At 36.8% G+C, this 20,698-nt stretch overlaps 1 protein-coding gene across 6 annotated transcripts in view; it reads left to right on the top strand.

The window, feature by feature from the left end:
- Positions 1-1,779: 1,779 nt before the first annotated feature.
- The window catches only part of SS18 (SS18 subunit of BAF chromatin remodeling complex), a 72,129-nt gene continuing 53,210 nt past the window's right edge, over positions 1,780-20,698 (top strand). The window contains exons 1-3 of one of the 6 annotated variants that reach the window (XM_021930007.2): positions 1,780-1,904; positions 5,430-5,506; positions 15,095-15,179. In XM_021930007.2, the coding sequence (XP_021785699.1) occupies positions 5,430-5,506; positions 15,095-15,179 (162 nt within the window). In that variant the 5' untranslated portion in view covers positions 1,780-1,904. Of the gene's footprint in view, positions 1,905-2,102; positions 2,500-5,429; positions 5,507-15,094; positions 15,180-20,698 lie in introns of those variants that run through there. The other 5 variants (XM_003914253.5, XM_021930006.2, XM_021930008.2 and 2 more) reach the window with 5 other exon arrangements.

Here is a 20,698-nt window from a genome sequence, read left to right as displayed (position 1 = left end):
TTTTTACAGCATACATGGTGTCACAGAAAAGACTGTGGTTATCCATACCTGGAGGCTATGGGTGCTCTAGGCCCTACCCTGCTACTCTGAAGAAATAAACACCTCAGGGCAACCTGTAACCTGTTTTCAGTGGATTTCCCTTTCTCACCTTGGGAAGCTGTAATTTAAACAAAGAAGGTACCTATCTCCGGGTGCCTCCCTGGAATAGAAGCCCCCTTGGACTATTTATTTTTTGCTGGGATATGGAAATTAGACAAGTGTTGCTATTGGTTCTTGTTGCCCTTTGAAGTTTCAGTGCTATCTGCCAAATGCACAGAACTGGAGCAGTAGGACTATTTACGATTCATGTTTCCTATTGAGATATTGTTCTTAGCTACTAAGTACTAAGGTACTTTTGTGTAAAGCATGAGACATGACTCTGCATGCCAGGTGTTGAGTGCACAGTGATAGTGGTAGACAAGTGTTGGTTTCCAAATTCGACAGAAGTTTTCCAATTTGGTGTGGTTACCTTAAGTCCAGCTACACCAGAGTGTTTTCTTCAAGGCTTAGAATAGTGAAAGACAACAGTTAAATTTTTAAGAATAATTGCTATCAGTAGGAGTATAAACTTTCTTCCCTTTATCCTTAGAACAGCTTGAGTCTTCATCCTTTAGGTCTCAGTTTAAATATAATGGGGAATACTTTTCACACTAACTCATGTAGGTGTCCCTGTCATTCTGTTAGTTCCCCCCCCCCCTTTTTTTTGGCTATTTTTTCTTGGGACTTTACATATACACATATTTATTTCTGGTCTGTTAGTCCCATTAGTGTATAAGCTCCTTGAGAAGAGGTTCCATGTCCAGCTTTTTCACAATTGTACCCTAGGTTTCCAGTATAAAGTCTAATAAACAATGCATCCAGATTTAATCAATGAAACTCTTGACATTTTTGTGAAAAGCATTTATTTGATACTTTTTTTTTTTTTTTTTTTTGAGACAGGGTCTTGCTGTGTCATCCAGGGTGGAGTACGGTGGGGCAGTCATGGCTTACTGCAGTCTCCACCCGCTGGGCTCAAGTGATCCTCTCACCTCAGCCTCCCGAGTAGGTGGAACTACAGGTGCACACCACCACACCCAGCCAATTTTTAAAATTTTTGTAGAGCCAGGGGTCTCACTTTGTTGCCCAGGCTGGTCTCAAACTCCTGGCCTCAAGTGATTACATTTTTAAAACAATGTATTTTTTCTTTATTTTTCCAATTTATATGAAAAATGGAAATATTTATTTTTTATTATTCATTAACGTTGTGTAACACTTTATATAAACTTTCCCTTTGTGTTATATGGAAGTCTAAATTTACAGAATACTTTAAAACCCCACGGCAACACAAAACCCACATTTGTCAGTGTTCCTTCCGTAATTTGAAAATTTTGCGTTTTTCCCTTACACTGACTTGAAGCCTGGCAGCTTGGGCCTAATTTACAAGGCACTAAGCACTCTTAAAAAAACAGAGAGTGAGGATGCCCTGTTTCACAACTTAATTCCAAAGAGCCAAGTCAGACGAAATCGACCCACTTTCCTGCTAAGGGTTTGTCCCACGAGGCGAGCTCTTCTCTGTCCGCTCCAGCCAAGTTGGCCGATTGCCCCCGAGCACTGGACACAACCTTGGTGTCTCGGTTTCGGGTCAGGGTTACTTTCCAATTGTTATGCACGACTTTGTGCGTGCGTGCGAGACTGTGGACTCGGAGGTGCGCATTTGGGGCGTAGCCGAGCCATTTAAACCAGCGAATCCGCGTTCACCTTATCCTTCCACCTCTGTCCTATCTCGGCAGATGCTCCACGGATTGGCACGAACTCCAGAGTCCTGACCTTCCTCCCCTCTCCGGCCTGCCCGGACATCTCGGGGCAGCGACTTCTTGCCAGGAGGCGTAAGTAAGGATAAAGTTGGAAAAACTGAACTAGGTCTAGGGCACGCTCCGCAACGCAGTCGGGGAGACGCTTCAGAGCGCCGCGGGGGAGGCAAATTGCAACCGCGCGAAGGGGGCGGGCCGGCTCGAACCGCTCGCATTTCCTGTGACAGGAGCTGCCCCAGCCTCTCCCTCTCCCGCGGCGGCGGGACCATTTCCTGAATCGCTGAAGCGGAGGGAGGACTAGGGCGCGACTCTACCATTAGCGCGAAAGGCCAGGGGGTGCCCACAAGGAGAGGTCGGGGGATGCGAGGACAGTCAAGAAAGTTCGGCCGGGGCTGGGGGTCCCCCAGAGTGCGCAGAAACGAGACGTCCCTGGGCCAGAGTGCCTCCTTCAGGCCTGCCCCGCCGGCCGTCCGCTTGGCCCTGGAGCATCCCCCCTCCCCGCATTCCCGAGGTGGTTCAGCCCGAGAGGCCGGCGTCTCTCCCCCAGTTTGCCGTTCACCCGGAGCGCTCCGGACTTGCAGATAGTGGTGACGGCGGCAACATGTCTGTGGCTTTCGCAGCCCCGAGGCAGCGAGGCAAGGGGGAGATCACTCCCGCTGCGATTCAGAAGGTGAAACCGCGCGGGGTTGGGGATGCCAGGCCCTTCCCGCCTCTGGGAGAGACAGACACGGGGGGAAGGGCCGGGCCCGGAGTCGACCGGGCCGGGCCAGGGGCGGAGGCGGGCCTGCTGGGAAGCAGCCGTGTGTGGGAACCGGGGCTGCGGGCTGTGCCTGAGTTGGTGGCGGAAGAGGGTGAACCGGTTTTTCTCGGAGTCTTTCGGGCGTTTACGCCCTTTTCTACAGACACAAAAGCCCAAACAGCCGCCGCCTGATTTCTCTAGGGATGGGGCGGCGTTCGGGCGGCGGGGCGCGTGCGCCCGGCGGCGGCCGCGCTGGGAAGGGCGTGTGTCGGGCCGGGCCCCGCGCGTTGCTCCGGAGTTACTTTGGCGTCGCCCCGCCCCGCGCTCCGCGGCTGCTTCGTGCGGACCCCACCGCGGGCGGCTGCTGGCGGAGGGAAGTCGGAGCGCAGGTCGCTGCCCTGCAAACTCAGCCGAGTTTGGGAGCTCTCAGGAGAACTTGGGGAACGCTGGAGGGAACCTTAGTAGAGTCTGAGGAGCGGGCAAGAAAGGTCCCCATGGACTCTGAGGTTATCCCCAGAGCCTCTTCTTCCCTTCTACATCGCCGCCTATTCATTTACTTCTGCAGCAAATATTTATTGAGCGCCTATTTTAGGCGCTGAGGCGACTGTGGTGAGTCATGGTCCCTGCCTTCCTGGAGCTTACAGTCTAGTGGTGGAGACTTCTGTCGTAACCAGTTAATATAAGTCGTGATAAATACACAGGGAGCTGCCTCCTTTTTAAAGGATAGTGCTGCTACAGTCGCTGCTGTGTTACTGCCTGTCGGAACACAAAGGTTCTTTATTGTCCTCTACCCCTTGTTGCCTACTAGCAAGGCAGCATTCTAAATTTTACTGACCTAGACTTTCAAAAGTTGCTGCTATATTTAGCAGTTTACCTTAAATATTTTTGTTTTGTTTTATGCCGTGTAGCAAAGATCAAAATAGAAAAAAAGGTCAAGTTTTAGTACCACTCAGACCACATAGATTATGCTAATCGGTTTCTGTTTACTGTCAGGTTCTTCGTAGTGTGGCTTTTGACATTTGCCCAACTGTTGCTTTATTTTATGAACAAACGGGCTTGGCAGTGCCTGGAAATGCAATGCTTTCATATAGTACTCTGAGTTAAGTCTACAGCCTGGCAAACAGCTCCAAGTACACACTTACGCAAAACTGCGTTTCTGGGGGGTTCACCTTTTTTATTTTTGTACACAGGAAAAGTCCAGAGTTTTTCTTTTTTTCTATAGTTTCTCTTACATACGTCTTAAGATATTTATCATGGATAATGATTAATTCCGAGTATGGTGATCAATTTTTTTCCATTCTCAGCTGAACAGAAACATGGGCTCCAAATTAAGTTCCTTATTCTGCAGTGGGAGAGATTGATATTAGATGTGAGACACATATTTTAATGGTGACGTTCAGTAGTTTGAGGAATATACTGGAGATAAGTTGTGAAATCATTAGGTTGAGGATTTGATTCGTGCATTTTAAAGACTTTTTTTTTTGGTCATACAATGATTCTATCTAAGAAATAACTGCATTTATTAGCAGATCATGTTAGTGGTTTTTTTCCCCCAGTAAGTGAAGATTGTGATTCACTGCAGAAAAAAGTGACAGTTAATGTTAAATGGATGTTCCTTTTATTGAGATAGAGTGGTTATGGTATTGTGCTAATACTTTTGAATCCTGGTAGGGTGGGGCAGGTTCTGGAGGAGCATCTCCTGAGTCCCTTGATCTTGGAGCTGAATCAGCCTCTGAAAACTTAAGTGACTTGCTCAAAATGGCAAAACTGGCACTGAAACTAACTGGCCTTTTAATTGCTACAATCAGTACTCTTTCTTCAGCTCCACTTTACTTAGATGAATTATTTAACCCTCAAAGCCAAGATTACTTTGAATTGTTAAAAGATGATAGAATGATAAATCGGTATCTTTTTCCTCTTAAACTTTTGAGACAGCGTAATTATGAAGTAAACTCATAAAGTCTGTAACAAATATTATACATGCATAGAAATTACTATGTTTAATTATTATCTCATAATTGGAGAATCACAAAACCATGCTGTTATAAAACTTGGAAACTAGCCAGCTACTTCATCAAGACTCCTGGGCTGAAGTTTTCATGTATTTATTTCATTCTGGAGAAGTACAGAATTTTTCTTTACTAATCCAAACCATTAGAATGATGAAAAGCCAACTTGGACTCTTAACTTTAGTCTTAATTGGCTAAAGCTTCTATTACAGATAGCAGAGGTAATTAAATGTTTGATATAAAAGAATTCAGATTTTCGTTTCTGGGCTTGTTTATTCAGAGGGAGAATAATTGGAATATTAAAACGTTATTGATTAAACATGCTATCATTCCAAAGGTGTAAAATTAGGATTTTTTTGTTGTGAGCTATCATATATATTAAAAAGACCCAAGAGGATTCAATTTCTGTATAGATGCAACATTTCTAGAAATCTGAAGGGAAAAAAACTCAGTTACTGAAAACATTGTCCATATGAACTGTGCATGGCATAATTTTACAAGAGATTTAAACAGTACGTAATGAAATTTTATGCAAAAGAGCTGCTGATTCACTAATCTTGCTTTAAATCATATTTATCATTAAAATGAATTTTAAAATACTTTGTAACAGCAGGTAGCAACGTTAACAAAGTCATTTTAAGGAAATTTTGTTTTTTTATGTTTCCGTGTTTGCTTAATGATTTATGATATGTAATGATTGTTTGGGGGGGGGGACAGTATTTTGTTAAGGGATACACTTTAGAGTTCTTGTACAAGCAGTATTTACTAATGCCCTCCCTCTCTGAATTTTCTAGTTTTTTATTTTACTTGATGCACTAGTTTTATGCTAAACCTTTTCTAATTCTGTTTCAGATGTTGGATGACAATAACCATCTTATTCAGTGTATAATGGACTCTCAGAATAAAGGAAAGACCTCAGAGTGTTCTCAGTAAGATTGATAAAAAACTTTTTTTTTAAATTCAGTTTTTTGTATTGGTTAATTTTTTACTTTTTACTAACAGCTTTATTGAGAAATAATTCACATACCATACAATTCACCTATTTTAAAGTGTACAATTCAGTGTTTTCTAGTATATTCATAGAGTTGTGCTGGTATTACGTCAGTCGGTTTTACAGCATTTTTAACATCCCCAAAAGAAACTGAGTATCCTTTGGCAGTCACTACCCCCCCGCCCCTCACCCTCTGACAACCACTAATCTACTCTCTGTGTGAATTTGCCCATTGTGACATTTCATATAAATGGATTGATATACTATGTGGTCAGTTTTGACTGACATTTTTCACTCTGCGTAGTACTTCTGAGGTTCATTCATGTTGAACCATGTTTCAGTACCTCATTCCTTTTTATTGGCAAGTATTTTTTTCCATTATGCAGCTGTACCACATTTTATTTATCCATCGGTGATAGCCTTTTGTGTTGTTTGTACTTTTGACTAATTATAAATAATATTGCTATGAACATTTGTGTACAAGCTTTTGTGTGACTTGTTAATTTATAAAAGAAATCTTTCTTTGGGAGGAGATTGGGTATCACTTCGTTTCTTATACTTCTTACCCTGCATGATACAATAATGACTTCAAATATATGTGTAGTCTGATCTGTGGAAAAGTTAGATCTTCATTTATGTAGGATATTGAGTTGCATCCATGTATGTGGTGGAGAAAACAAAGCTTATATCTAATAAATAGAGAATTGATTGTCATTCATAAGGACCAAACTTTCTACCTTAAAGCTATGTATCTGAAGTAAATAATATGCCCTAATAGAATCTGATGTGGTAGAATGAGTTGAATATATTATCAAAAGTATTTAGAACAGCACTGTCCATTAGAAATACAAATGCGAGCCACATGTGTGATTTTAAATTTTCTAGTAGACACAGTAAACAAGTAAAAAGCAGGTGAAATTAATATTAGTAATACATTTTATTTAACCCATTAGTTCCAAAATAGTATCATTTCAATATACAATTAGCATAAAAATATTGAGATATTTTACATTTTTTTTTGTTGTTCTAAGTCTTGGAAACCTATTGTGCATCTTGCTTTAATAACACATCTCATTTTGGATTAGCCATATTTTACTGTGTCTAGTGGGTGCTATATTGGTCAACACAGCTGTAGAATATAGTTGACCCTTGGTATCCATGGTGAATTGATTCCAGGACTCCCCATGGATACCAAAGTCCAAGATGCCCGTGTCCCTGGCATAAAATGGTGTAGGATTTGCATATAACCTACTCACGTCCTCCTGTAAACTTTAAATAATCTCTAGATTGCTCATAATACCTAATACAATGTAAATACTCCGTAACTAGTTGTTAAACTGTATCGTTTAGGGAATAGTAAGAAAAAAGTCTGCATGTTCAGTACAGACACAACCATCCGTTTTTTTTTTTTCCCCAGAATATTTTCAATGCATGGTGGTTAAACTATGGATGTGGAATCTGTGGATACTGAGGGCTGACTATTCTCACCCTGGTTTTGGGATGCATCTGTCTTTCCTAGAGACCTCACTGGTGTATCCTCAGGCAGATAATTCCCACCAACCTTGGCCCTTGCTTTGTTTGGTTTTCACATTGTATTGGTCTCTTGCTGTCATTTGATTTAACCGCTGTTTAATTCCAGGTTGCCATTACTTTTTCCCCTTTGTTTAAAAATATTTTTAAATTTAAAAAGTCATATATGGTCATTGTAAAAAAAAATTATAAAGTGTGAGTTTGTGGAGATAAGTCACCTTTTACATGCCACTCACTATCTTATCTCCTTCCCCTCCATAGGGTGACTGCTTCTGTTGCTTTAGTATGTATCCTTCCAAACATTTTTCTGTGCATTTACATATATGCGTTCCTATTTATGCGTACACGTTGATAGATACTGTTTTTAATATTTACGTAGGTTACAGCTTTAGAAATGGAATTACTGGGTTAAAGACCATACTAAGTTGCCAAATTAGCCAGCAAAAAGATTGTATTGGTTTGCTTTCTCCCAGCCAGGTTTTTAGAGTCCTAGCTTTCAGCTATCCCTGTGAGCAGTGAATATTAGACATCTTTAAAATATTTTTGCACATCCAGTTGCTGAAAAGTGGTGTCTTAAAGAACTTTTTGTTTTGGCCAGGCACGATGGTTCTTGCCTGAAATCCCAGCACTTCGGGAGGCTGAGGTGGGAGGATTGCTTTGACGACATGAGTTTGAGAACAGCTTGGGCAACAGTGAGATCTGTTTCTACTTAACACCGACTACAAGAAAAAACAAAAAGCCTTTTTGTTTTGAAATAATTTCAGACTTACAAAAATATTTCAAAGATAGTACAAAGAATTCCTGTATGCGCTGTACTGAAGTTTTTATACGATAACATAGCCCACTTGCTTTTTTATTCATTTCTCCCCCATAATGCTTTTCAGAAACATTTGAGAGTAATTGCAGATATGAATCCCTCTTACTTTTAATAATCTCAGTGTGTATTTCCTAAAAACAAGCACATATTCTTAAATTACCAGAGTATGATTGTTAAAATCAAGAGTGCAATACTATTATCTAATATTTAGGGCTTTTTTGAATTTTGCCAGTTGTCCCGTTAGTGCATATTTTCTGGTCCAGGGTCCAGTGCAGGATCTGGTGTTGTGTTTAGTTGTCTTGTGTCTTAAGTATACTTTAATCTGGGGGTCTTTTAAAAATATTCTATGATTTTGACATTATTGAATAGTATAGACCAGTAGTTTTGTGGAATGTCCCTCATTTAGGATTTGACTGGTGTTTCCTATGATGAAATTCACGCTATACACTTTTAGCAGGAGTACCACTGACTTGATATTGTGTCCTTCACAGTGCATCCTCAGTAGCCGTATGTTAGTAGCTTGTCCCAATATTGGTGATAACTTTGATGACTTAGTTAAGGTGGTATCTTAACTAAGGTGGTATCATAACTTTGTAGTTCGTTCACTATAAAGTTGCTATTTCTTGTAATTCATACATATCTAATACCTTGAGGCATACTTACATTGTTTCTCATCATACTTCAACACACTAGTTTTAGCATCCACTAAAAATCCAATGATTTTTGCCTATAATAGTTATCACTTTAGGTGGTTACCCATGATGACTAAATGTATCATTCCTTCTAGTTTTACTTAAGTCCTACTGTGAGGAAGAAATTTGTGCTTCTCCTATTCCTTTATTCCTTCATTCTTTCATTCACTTATTTATCTCTAAATAGACTTAAACATTATTACTGCATTTTGTAGGTTATAATCTCTTACTTGATTATTTATTTTCTTTAATTCTTCCAGATTTGGCCAATGGGAGCCCCTCAGGCTGGCTTCTTGATATGTCTTCATTATTTTTTGAGCATTTTCTTATTTTCTGATACCACAAAATGTTCTAGGTTCTTCCTGATTTTTTTCCTGTGCAGGTTGGTAGTCACCCGTGTTTCTCCAAGCCCTGATTCTGTTTTTGGAGAATGATGTTTACAAACTAAGATCTGAGTGCTAGGTTATCTTACTGTTTAATCTCTTGTGTGTTTTGCATTTTATGTGATTGTTTCCGTTACATATATTATTACTTAGATGAATCTTGTCCATGTATTTGAAAATGTTCTTTAAAAAATTAACTTAATCTACTTCTTTAGTTTAACTGTGGATAATCATCAGTAATAAGGAGATCACTTCCTCAAGTCAGCCATGGAATGATAAAGCTTAGAGGCATTGATTAGAATACAGTCATTCACGACCTAATGCTATTTTGGTCAACAGCAGACCGAAAGATTAAAATACCATACTTCTACTATAATACCCCTAAGGTTAAAATACCATATTTCTACTGCACCTTTTCTATTTAGATAATTGTAGATATACAAATACTTACCATTCACTACAGTACAGCCCACAGTATTCAGTACAGTAAAAGGCTTTGCAGGTTTGAAGCCTAGGAGCAGTAAGCTATACTATATAGCCTCAGTGTGTAGTAAGCTATACCATCTGGGTTTGTGTAAGTACTCTTGATGATGTTTGCACAACAATATGAAATCACCTAACAACACATTTCTCAGAATGTGTCCCCATTGTTAAGTGATGAATAACTGAAATTATTTTTACCTTTGGCTTTTAAGAACTCCACATAGAACCAAGGGTAGTATATGTCATGGATAGTGTATGTTTAGGTCTAGAACCAACTGAGTCAGCAAAAGTTTACACTGTTTTCTTTATATTTTCAACTTTTTCAAGTGTATATATGATCATTTCCCTCATTCTCTATGTATTGGATTAGACCTTTTTCTTACATATACTTGGTGAACAATTTAAGCAAATGGGGCTTAAATTTACTTAGGGAGAATCTTAAATTCTGCCCTTTTTGGTGGATTTAATTTCATTCTTTTGTTCTTCAGATATTCTTTCTTTCTCAAGTTGTCAGTATTGGTTCGTGAGTAACGAGAAAAACAGCTCCTCTTGACCTTAACAGGTGTTCTTGTTTCTCATTGTGGGAGAAGCAAAAGGAAAATAAAGAGAAACATTACATGACAGCCATCTGGGAATTGATACTCCAGTTTTAATTTAACAACTCTTTAAGATGTGATAACTTTGCCTGAAACAGTGTTTTGTGTGTTTTTTTTTAATTAAAAATAACTTTTATGAAAGCAGTATGTGCAAATTAGAAAACAAAAATATGTAAAAATAAGAGAATGAATACCATATTCTTACTACCCAAAGACTTTTCACTGGTAGTACCTTTGTGTATGTTGCTTTATCACTGCTATCTGCACACACACACAAATTCAAATATTACACTTTTGAGTCAGTGGTCTGAATCGCTTGTGGAGCCCATATGCCTGGACCCTCTTCCTTTAAATTCTGGTAATGCATGTGAGAATGTGTTGCTGATTCACTGTGGTATTTGATTTGAGCATTTTGTAAATCAGCCTATGTTTGCTTAAATCAGCTCTTATTTTTTGCATTTTAGGGTGAGTCCAAACTATTCTGGAGTTGCATAAATCTCAAACAACAGAAAAAATTAGTGTTCATCATTCATCGTAATTTAAAAGAGTTAAGGTTTAAATCTAGTTTGGAAGATAACTTTTATTCTATACAGTGTATTCCCGTTGTCTAATAAATATTCGTAGCTTCTAGGTAAGGTTTATTTTATAAAATGAAATTACTTTCAGCTTAATTTTGTAATTACGTCAACAAATATAGTGTCCATTTTACTTTATTCAAAGTAATTGATGAGTTACTCTTAGTGGCCTCTTTGGGAGGTGAACTGTCTCTTTTAATAGGTTAATAATCATGGGTATTTGAGAATATTTGTCATATTTACTAGGACAGTATCATCATCAAAAATAAAATGCTGAATATGTTTTATAACAGCCCTTACCTTATATACTCCTTTTTTCCCTCCTGTCAACATACAATATTTTATTTTATTTTTTTTTTGTTTTTCGTGACATGGTCTCACTTTTGCCCAAGCTGGAGTCCAAGTGGTATGATAATGGCTCACTGCAGCCTCAACCTCCTGTTCTCAAGTGATCCTTCCACCTTAGCCTCCTAAGTAGCTGGGTCTACAGGTGCATGCCACCATGCCCAGCTAATTTTTCACTTCTTTGTAGAGGTAGGGTCTCACTTTGTTGCCCAAGCTTGTCTTGAATTCCTGGGCTTAAGTGATCCTCCTGCCTCAGCCTCCCAAAGTGCTGAGATTACAGGTATAAGCCACTGTGCCCGGCACAACATATACTGTTTTAGGAATAAAACATTAAGAAAGTAAACTCTTTCAGTGAGAAACGTAACTATATATAGAATAAAAATATCCAAAGTTTCTGAGGAAAATATATTTAATATCATTTTTAGTATTTCACTATTGTTAGCTGAGTCCAGATTCTCCTGGAGTATTTGCTGATTGCTTTTTAGGTGACCTGTATACAAACTTATAAAATAATACGAGTATTTACTACTTTTTTGTTAATGTTCGTCTTTGAAACTTCAATCATCTTAGAATATGCTTAATTGGGCTGAGTGTGGTGACTCACGCCTGTAATCCCAGCACTTTGAGAGGCCGAGGCGGGCAGATCACCTGAGGTCAGGAGTTCAAGACCAGCCTGGCCAACATGGTGAAACCCCGTCTCTACTAAAAGTACAAAAACTGGCTGGGCGTGGTGGTTGATACCTGTAATCCCAACTACTTGGGAAGGCTGAGGCAGGAGAGTCACTTGAACCCGGGAGGCAGAGATTACAGTGAGCCGAGATTGCGCCACTGCACTCCAGCCTAGCTGACAGTGAGATTCTGTCTCAAAAGAAGAAAAAAGAATATGCTTATTTGATGAATACTATAAAATAATGCAATTTTACAGAAAATAAACATATTGAAGTTAGAAAAGGCCAATTACAATTTTTCATTTTTATCTACCTCCATATACGAGGGAAAATGATTTGGAGATATTAGGACAATTGGAGAAATTTGAATGAATTCTGTGGATTAAATAGTGATAATATATCAATGTTAATTTCAGCATGATGGTTGTCCTGTTATATAAGGGAATAGCCTTGTTTTGAGGAAGCCAGTACTGAAGTATTAGGAGTAATGGGGTATCACTGACTCACAAATGGTTTTGGAAAAAAGTGAGTGAGTGCATGTGTATGTGTGTGTGTATTGCTGTGTGTATTTAGAGATGATAGGAAAAATGTGGTAAAATGCTAACAATTAGAGAATCTGGAAGAAAAAATATACGAGACTTTTTACTATTGAAACTTTTCTGTAAGTTTAAAATTATTTCACAATTAAAAATTGAAAAGATTTGATGGTTGAGAGAAGGTTGGGCAAATGTCTTAAAATGAAACTACTTCATAAAAGATGCTGGGTTTATAGATTTTAAAACTGCAAGCAACTTCAGAGTCCTGCTTTAACTCCATTATTTTACATATGAGACCTTAAGAGTGTGGCAGATTAGATTTAATAGTAGTTTCACACTGGCTTTGTCAAGTACTAATCAGCATACTACAGTTTTTTCTTAAAGGGTCATGAATAAACCACGTCTGTTAGTATGGTTTGGTTAGTGGTCCTCAGCAAATCTCGTGTCATGCAACCATACTAATACTCAAGCAAAGGAAAACTTGAAGGACTAGACTGAAACAGGTTATGTGTTCTAATTAAAAATGGCTGGTTGTTTTTTTAAAAAATGGCAAGATATGGAACACTATATTTTAAGTTCCTTTCTAGATCTCTATGGAATAATGAAATAGTTCCAGCTAGTGGTCCCTGTTAGTGCTGTTGAAGAATTTCAACAACACAATTAACCATTATGTATAATTCAGTACAATATAATTATTTCTTTGTCCATTTTATGTTAAGTTAGCTATCAGAGATGTATCATGTCTGATTGGACAACGTAGCGTCCATGTGAGGCAAAGCATTAAAAACATGGCCTTGTTTGTGAAAGTGTTATTTTAAGGTCAGCAAGGAACAGTGTTATTTCCTTTCTTAAAAAAAAAAAAAAAAAAAAGCTGTGAAACCTGTTGTTTGTAGCAGGAAAAAAATAAGTAGCAAAGAATATGCTAGGATTTGGCTAGGTACGGTGGCTCACGCCTGTAATCCCAGTAGTTTGAGAGTCTGAGGCTGGCCGATTGCTTGAACTCAGGAGTTTGAGAGCAGCCTGAGCAACATGGTAAAACCCTGTCTATTAAAAATACAAAATTTAGCTGTGTGTGGTGGCATGCGGCTGTGGGCCCAGCTACTTGGGAATCTGAGGTGGGAGGATTGCTTGAGCCCAGGAGGTCAAGGCTGCAGTGAGCCATGATTGCACCACTGCACACTTCAGCCTGGGTGATAGAGTGAGACCTTGTCTCAAAAAAACAAACAAATGAAAAAAACCAAAAACGAACAAAAGAAAAACTAGGATTCCTTTTATGGTGTCTATTTTAGAAAATGAATTAATTTGGAATCTGAATTAGAGCCCTTTAGCTGAATAAACTTATTTTTATTGTTTTGATTTGTATTTAGCATTTTTAGTAAATGAAATTTTAGAAAGCCTAACAATTTGATGTAGGTTTTAAGTTTGTACTCATGGGGCTTGTATGCCTGCACTGAGACAAAACACTAGTGATTGGGTCACTGCTAATTTTAATATGGTTTTGTCAGTTAATTTTTTAAAATTGTGAAGAGAAGCTTAGCTAAACTAATTCGTAGGTAGGATTACAATAAGCATGTTTAACCACATAATGCTGATAATGAGAATTTGTTTTATTTTCTTAAAGTTAATATTGAGTGTTGTTGGTGTTGTAACATTTCCTCTATCCTGTTTTAGCGTATCTCTTTTTTTCTGTAGTTGGAGATTGCCTATTCATTGCCTTCTTTATATGCTGAGTCCTGATAGATGGGTAGTATAAACACAGTGGGCATAAATTGTTGGTCACTGCTACAGTAGTGAAAAGGAAAAAAATGTGTGGTTCCCACCCCCTTTCCTACATTTTGGCAGAACATATTGACCGTACTTGGGTTTGAGGTTTTTAGCAAAATGAAAATGGCCGAAGGAAAGGGATAAGCATATTTCTTTTTTTTTCTTTTTGAGATGGAGTCTCACTCTGTTGCCCAGGCTGGAGCGCAGTGGCACGATCTCGGCTCACTGTAACCTCTGCCTCCTGGGTTCAGGCAATTTCCTGCCTCAGCTGAGTAGCTGAGATTACAGGCGTGTACCACCACGCCCAGCTAATTTTTGTATTTTTAGTAGAGACGGGGTTTCACCATGTTGGCCAGGCTGGTCTTGAACTCCTGACCTCAGGTGATCTGCCCGCCTTGGCCTTAGAAAGTACTAGGATTACAGGCGTGAGCCAGGAAAACATTTTATGCAGGCATTTACAAAGCTCCCCTGGTCCGTGGTGAGGCTCACTGGTCTTCAGGAAAACAAACCTACAGATGTGCCTTCTTCACAGATCTTTTACTCCGAGCCCCCACAGTGACAGCCAATTAGAAAGACTGAGGGAAAGTGCAGCTGGGTTACTGCAACCTCAGACTCCTGACCTCAAGTGATCTGCCCACCTCAGGCTTCCAAAGGACTGGGATTACAGGTGTGAGCCACCGTGCCCGGCTGGGAAAAGCACATTTCACTAGATTCTTTTATTTAGTTCTTTTTTTAAAAAAAAAACTCAATGTACTAGTATGGACCTATTACATATGTCAGTTATTCCATCTACTAGCTATGCAATCTGTACAAGTTATCAGCCTCTCTGAACATTAGTTTCTCTTCTGTAAAATGGAGAAAAGAGCTCCTACCTCATAGTATTGGTTTGTGAATTGAGATATATATGCATATAAAATAATTATAATACTATTTAGCATACATGGTAAGATCTCTGAGCTCATTATATTTAAATATTTATTATTTGGAACTTGTACAGCATAGGAAAAATTGAAGTGCTATTGATGTTCAGGTAACAAATTTTTAATGAAACTTTAGAAATGATTACAATGCTATTTGTACTTAGGCAGATAGGAAGAAAATTATTTTTTAATATTGATATTTGTTTTGTTTTAATAGGTATCAGCAGATGTTGCACACAAACTTGGTGTACCTTGCTACAATAGCAGATTCTAATCAAAATATGCAGTCTCTTTTACCAGCAGTAAGTACCTTTAAAATCATGTGAAGTAGACAATCTTTATAGTTACTTACGGTGTGGCATATTTTTGTTCAATGATTTTTAAGTTTTGTTTAGTAAATCCTGCTTTACTCTGAGAATATGAAAGTATTCTATGTTATCTAAAAGCTTTATTATTTTGCTTTATTGTTTTATATTTAATTTGAATTCACCTAAAATTGATTCTGTCCCTGAGAAAGTTGTTCATTTACCTGTCCACCTACCTACCTACCTATTTATTTTAATTTTTAAATGCACAAGTAATTTGTTAGTAAATCTGAAGTATTTCACAGCAAGTCCCAGACATCTTACAGTTTGACCAGTAAATACTGTATTTCCATATGCGTCTCTAGCAGACAGGACTATTCTCTTACCCAACTAAGTTAACCATAATTTCTGTCTGTCTTATAATGTTCAATCTGCTTTCAATTTTTATCTGTTACCTGAAACAAACCTAAATGTTTTACACTTGATCTTAGCCAAAAGGCCGAGAAGTGATTTAAAAAACTCTAAATTTTTAAATAGTTGTTTGCCTCAGAATTCAAACAAGGTACACATAGTACATTGGTTGATATGTGTCTTAGTCTCTTTTAATCTGTATCATTTTATCTTTTTAAATCTTCATTTATTTGTTAAAGGAACTGGGTCATAGGTTGTGTAGAATTTTTAACATTCTGGATTTGGCTAATTGTATTCTCATGGTCTTTTAACGTGTTCCTTTGTTTCTCTTATTTCATGTAAACTAGTAATTAGAGAGACTTAATTAGTGAGGTTTAGATTTTTGGTAAGAGTATTTTGTTGGTGGTGCTTTGTATTTCCCATAATATCAGATCAGGAAGAACATATTTGGTCGTTCCATTTTTAGTAATGTTACGATTGATTAGTGGGTATACTTGATACCAGCCTAATCAATCCATTATGAAGTTCCCTGTCTACCTATCACTTAATAGTTTTAATAGTCATTGGTGCTCATGGACCAGAACCTGTATTTCACTTTGGGATCACAGAATGGTGAATTTCTAATTTTACAATCCCTCCTGCATTTATTAGCTGTAATTATTTTAAAGAGAGAAACTTCCTTTCATTAAATATTTGGTTATCCTGAAACTAGAGAGTCCCCATGGAAACGTCACGCATGATAAACACTAGATTCTTTCCCTTTATCAATTTTCAGAATGAGTGAGTCTCTAGCAACCTGTGTAGGTTACCATTTTAATATTTTTGTTTTTATTTTCTGAACTTAATACATTTTTGGATTTTTAATGTTTAAATCCCTTGCAGTCATTCTTTGTTATGTTGAAATTTTGTTTCTCTGATCAATGGAAGCCTCTTCATTTGGCTCCTGTGTCCCTCTGACATAACTCAAGTATTTCATAGCTTCTTTGTTTTTGTGATTTGCTTTATACTACTTTGTATAAAACATCGAACAATGTAATGATACCAAAATTACCACTAACAATAAAATGCCTGTCCCTAAGATACATCCCACTGGGGGATATTTTAATCAATACATTTTGTTTTGAACTTGAAATAGTTCTTCATGTGGCAATTGTCATGAACTTGGTTACCAGCTAGGTAGAATTTATTTTCGTGAATGATGTGAGGAATAGGTTCAGTTTCATTTGTTTCAATGTGGATAGTTTTTTGTCCCATCATTATTTCTTGGAAAAACGAAACACAGTATATTTTTTTGTCATGTAGTATATGTTGTATCAGGTGTCCATATATATGTGGGTCTGTGTCTGATCTGTTTATATCGTTTCCTTGGTCTGTTTGTATGAATTCCACTCTCGTCGTACTTAATATATATTCAAGAAGTTCTTACTCCTTTTTTTTTTTTTTTCAAGAATATCTTGGCTGTTGGTTCTTTGCATTTCCGTATACACTTAAACATCAGTATGTCAAGTTATATACACATACACGTAATCCTGTAGGGATTTTCATTCAGATTACCTTAACTGTAAATCAGTTTGGGAAGACTTGGTATCTTTACAAAATTGAGTCTTCCAAATCGTGAGCACTGCATATATTTTCATTTATTTAGTCCTTTAATGTCTGTCAATGACGTTTTATGATTTTTCCCTATAGATGATTTGCACCTCTCTCATTGGGCTTACTGCTAGATATTTAATACTTTACATTTTTTGAGGCCACTTTAAATCGAGTGTTTGTTTTTTAAGTTTTATTTTCTAACTGCATTTGCTGTTCACATGGAAATGCAATTGATTTAAATCTCACATTCTTGTTCAGCTCTTCTATGTTTTTCTGTAGATGCTTTCAGTTTTCTGTATTCACGATCATATCATTTCTGAATAATCAGTTTTGTTTCTTTCTTGTCAATCCTTACACCTTTTGTTTCTTTTTCTTGCCTTACTTCTCTGGCTAGGACCTCCAGTACATTCCTGAATAGAAGTGGTGATAGAGGACATCCTTGTCTTGTTCCTGATCTCAAAGGGAAAGCTTTCACTGTTTGACCATTAAGTATGATGTTTGCTGTAGTGTTTTGTAGATAACTTTCGTCAGATTAAGGAAGCTCCTTTCTGTTTCTGGTGTGCAAAGTAAAAATTTATATCTTAAATGGACGTTAAATTTTATCAAGTACTTTTATTGCATCAAATGAGATGATCATAAGATTCTTCTTCTTTAATCTGTTAATGTGGTAAAATATACTGATACACTTTTAATGCTCAGTCAATCTTGCATTCTTGTAATTAACCTACTTGTTGATGACCCACTTGGTCATGGTGTTTTTAAAGAAATTGCTATATTCAGTTTGTTAAAATTTTGGTTAGGATTTTTGCATCTTTGTTCATGGGTGTAATTGACCTGTAATTTTCCTTTCTTATAATGCCTTCATCTGGTTTTTATTTTGAGGCTATGCTAGCTTTATAAAAGGAGGTGGAGAATTTTCTACTTTTTCTTATCTAGAAGAATTTACATAATATTTATTTCTTTGTTAAATGATTGGTATAATTCTTTAGAAAAGCCATCTGAATCTGAAATTTTCTTTGCAAGGAAGTTTTTATTTACTTATTTATTTAATTGTTATATGACAATTTCTATATTTTATAAATTTCCTATTTTGGTAAGTTGTGGTTTTTAGCATTTTAATAAATTTGAACATTAATTAGCATGAAAATAAAGTAAAAGCTCTTGAAACAATCCTATTTTCATAATGTCAGCACTATCTGTAGTGATAATTTTCTTTTTAATGTCATTGTTTGTGACTTCTTCTTTAAAATATTTTTTGATCACTCTTGCCAGGTGTTTATTATGGGTTTTTTAAGTCTTTTCAAAGAATCAACTTTTGGTTTTGATTGTGCTCTGTTGCAGCATTTTTCAAACCTTTTGGTCTCAGAACCCTGTTACATTCTTAAAAATTATTGAGGACTTAAAAGAGCTTGATGTGAGTTATATTGTTAATATAAATTATAAATTTTTCTCAGTTGTGAAATTAAAACAAATTTAAAAAATTAGTTTGTTAAAAATAATAAACTTATTGCATGTCAATATAAATAACATTCTTTAAAGGAAAAATAACTATCTTTGTGAGATGAATGGCATCATGTTACATTTTTACAAGTTTCAGTTAAATGTCTGGCTTAATAGAAGACACTATATTTTCACATCTACCTCTGCATTCAGTCTATTGTAGTATCTTGTTTTGGTTGTAGTAGAAGAAGAAAATGCAGTCTCACACAGACATGTAGTTAGAAAGGGGAAGAATATTTTAATAGCCTTTTCAGATTTTTGTGCATAACCTTGTTTGATATTACAGCAGATATCAATACTCTTTTTAATTTTTTTTTTAAGGTTAGTTGCGATATGGAATCTTAAATTGTATCATTATATTTTTCTTATTGTGGTACATTTAAGCCCATTGGTCTTTATTACACTTTGAACAGATTTTTGCTCATGTATAATTTTATAACATCATGCTTTGGTGATTTGGAAAGTATAAGTTTACTGAGTTAAACAGTTCTTCCAAACATTAACATATTTTTTTGTGTGATACCAAAGACTACATTGGTTAAAATCACTTCTAATCTCATCAGAAAAGTGCCTAAGTATGGGGATGCTGTCAAGCTCAAGGTGATAGATAAGTTTGCATGTTCCAAATTCTTGCTTGAAAATTCAAATTTGATCTTGGCAACAGATGTTATCAGTTGATTTTCTCGCTCACTGTTTGTTTTTGAGAAGATGTCTGCCAAATACCCACGCCTGGATAAATATAGTTAACAATTGTTCTTTCAAGTAAAAACGGTGTTCTGTGAAAACGGTGCCTAGTTCAGCTGGCAACTCAATCACAAACTGCTTTTTCTTGATTATTTTACTTTGTGACAGATAATGTTTATTATTTTCCCATTTTGTCACTGAATATTTATTTATAAGACATGGAGAATTTACTAAATAATTTTTACTGCTTCATCAAGTACATTTTTAATTGAAACTATCTTTTTCTTTTTTCAACTGCAAGTGTGGGGCAGTCAGTAATACACTGACTAATAATAGTTTGATGTCATTGCCTTGATTTATAATGAGATTCCAGCAATTATATCCACTATTGCTTTTGTACCATCATTATAAATGTGAACTTAGCATAAAAGGCAAACCTCATCTTATTATTATGGAAATAGTTTTGCCCTTGGTCACCTTATGTATGTTTTTGTTTATGATTATTTCTGGTCTTTTATGATTTTCTTCCTTTTACTTTCTTTTGGTATATTTTGCTGTTTTTCTGAGTTTTAGATGAATGCCTCTTTCATCAATTTTCAGCTTTCTAATGCATTTAAAATGGGCATAAGTTTTCCTCTAATCATAGTTCTGATATGTAGTATATTTACATTTATTTAATTCCAAATATTTTCTAATTTTCATAATTGTTTTTTAATGCATTGGTTGATAAAAATATATTTCTTAATTTCCAAACATGGGTATTTTATTTTCTTCATTTCTGGCTTTATTGCATTGTGGTTAAATAACATTTTACGGTTTGAGTTCTTTGGAATTTGTTGAGATTTGTTTTAAGGTCCAGCATATGGTCAGTTTTTACAAATGTTTCATGTGTGTTTAAAAAGAATATGTATTGTCTAGCCACCGAGTGCAGAGTTCTATATATGTCTATTAGGTTAGGTCAAGTGTGTTAATCTTGTTTGAATCCTCTAGCCTTAATGAATTTTTTTTTTTTTTTTTTTTTTTTGCCTTTCCAGTGTTTTGTTTGTTTGTTCATCAATTACTGAGAGATGTATGTTTAAAATGTACAAGTCAAATTGTGGATTAACTGATTTTCCTTGTAGCTCTTTTTTTTTTTTTTTTTTGAGACGGAGTCTCGCTCTGTTGCCCAGGCTGGAGTGCAGTGGCGTGATCTCTGCTCACTGCAAGCTCCGCCTCTTGGGTTCACGCCATTCTCCTGCCTCAGCCTCTCGAGTAGCTGGGACTACAGTCACCCGCCACCACACCTGGCTAATTTTTTGTATTTTTAGTAGAGAAGGGGTTTCACCATG

The sequence above is a fragment of the Papio anubis genome, chromosome 19 (assembly GCF_008728515.1).
Source record: "Papio anubis isolate 15944 chromosome 19, Panubis1.0, whole genome shotgun sequence".
NCBI lineage: Eukaryota > Metazoa > Chordata > Mammalia > Primates > Cercopithecidae > Papio > Papio anubis.
This window is presented reverse-complemented; position numbering and strand designations above follow the sequence as displayed.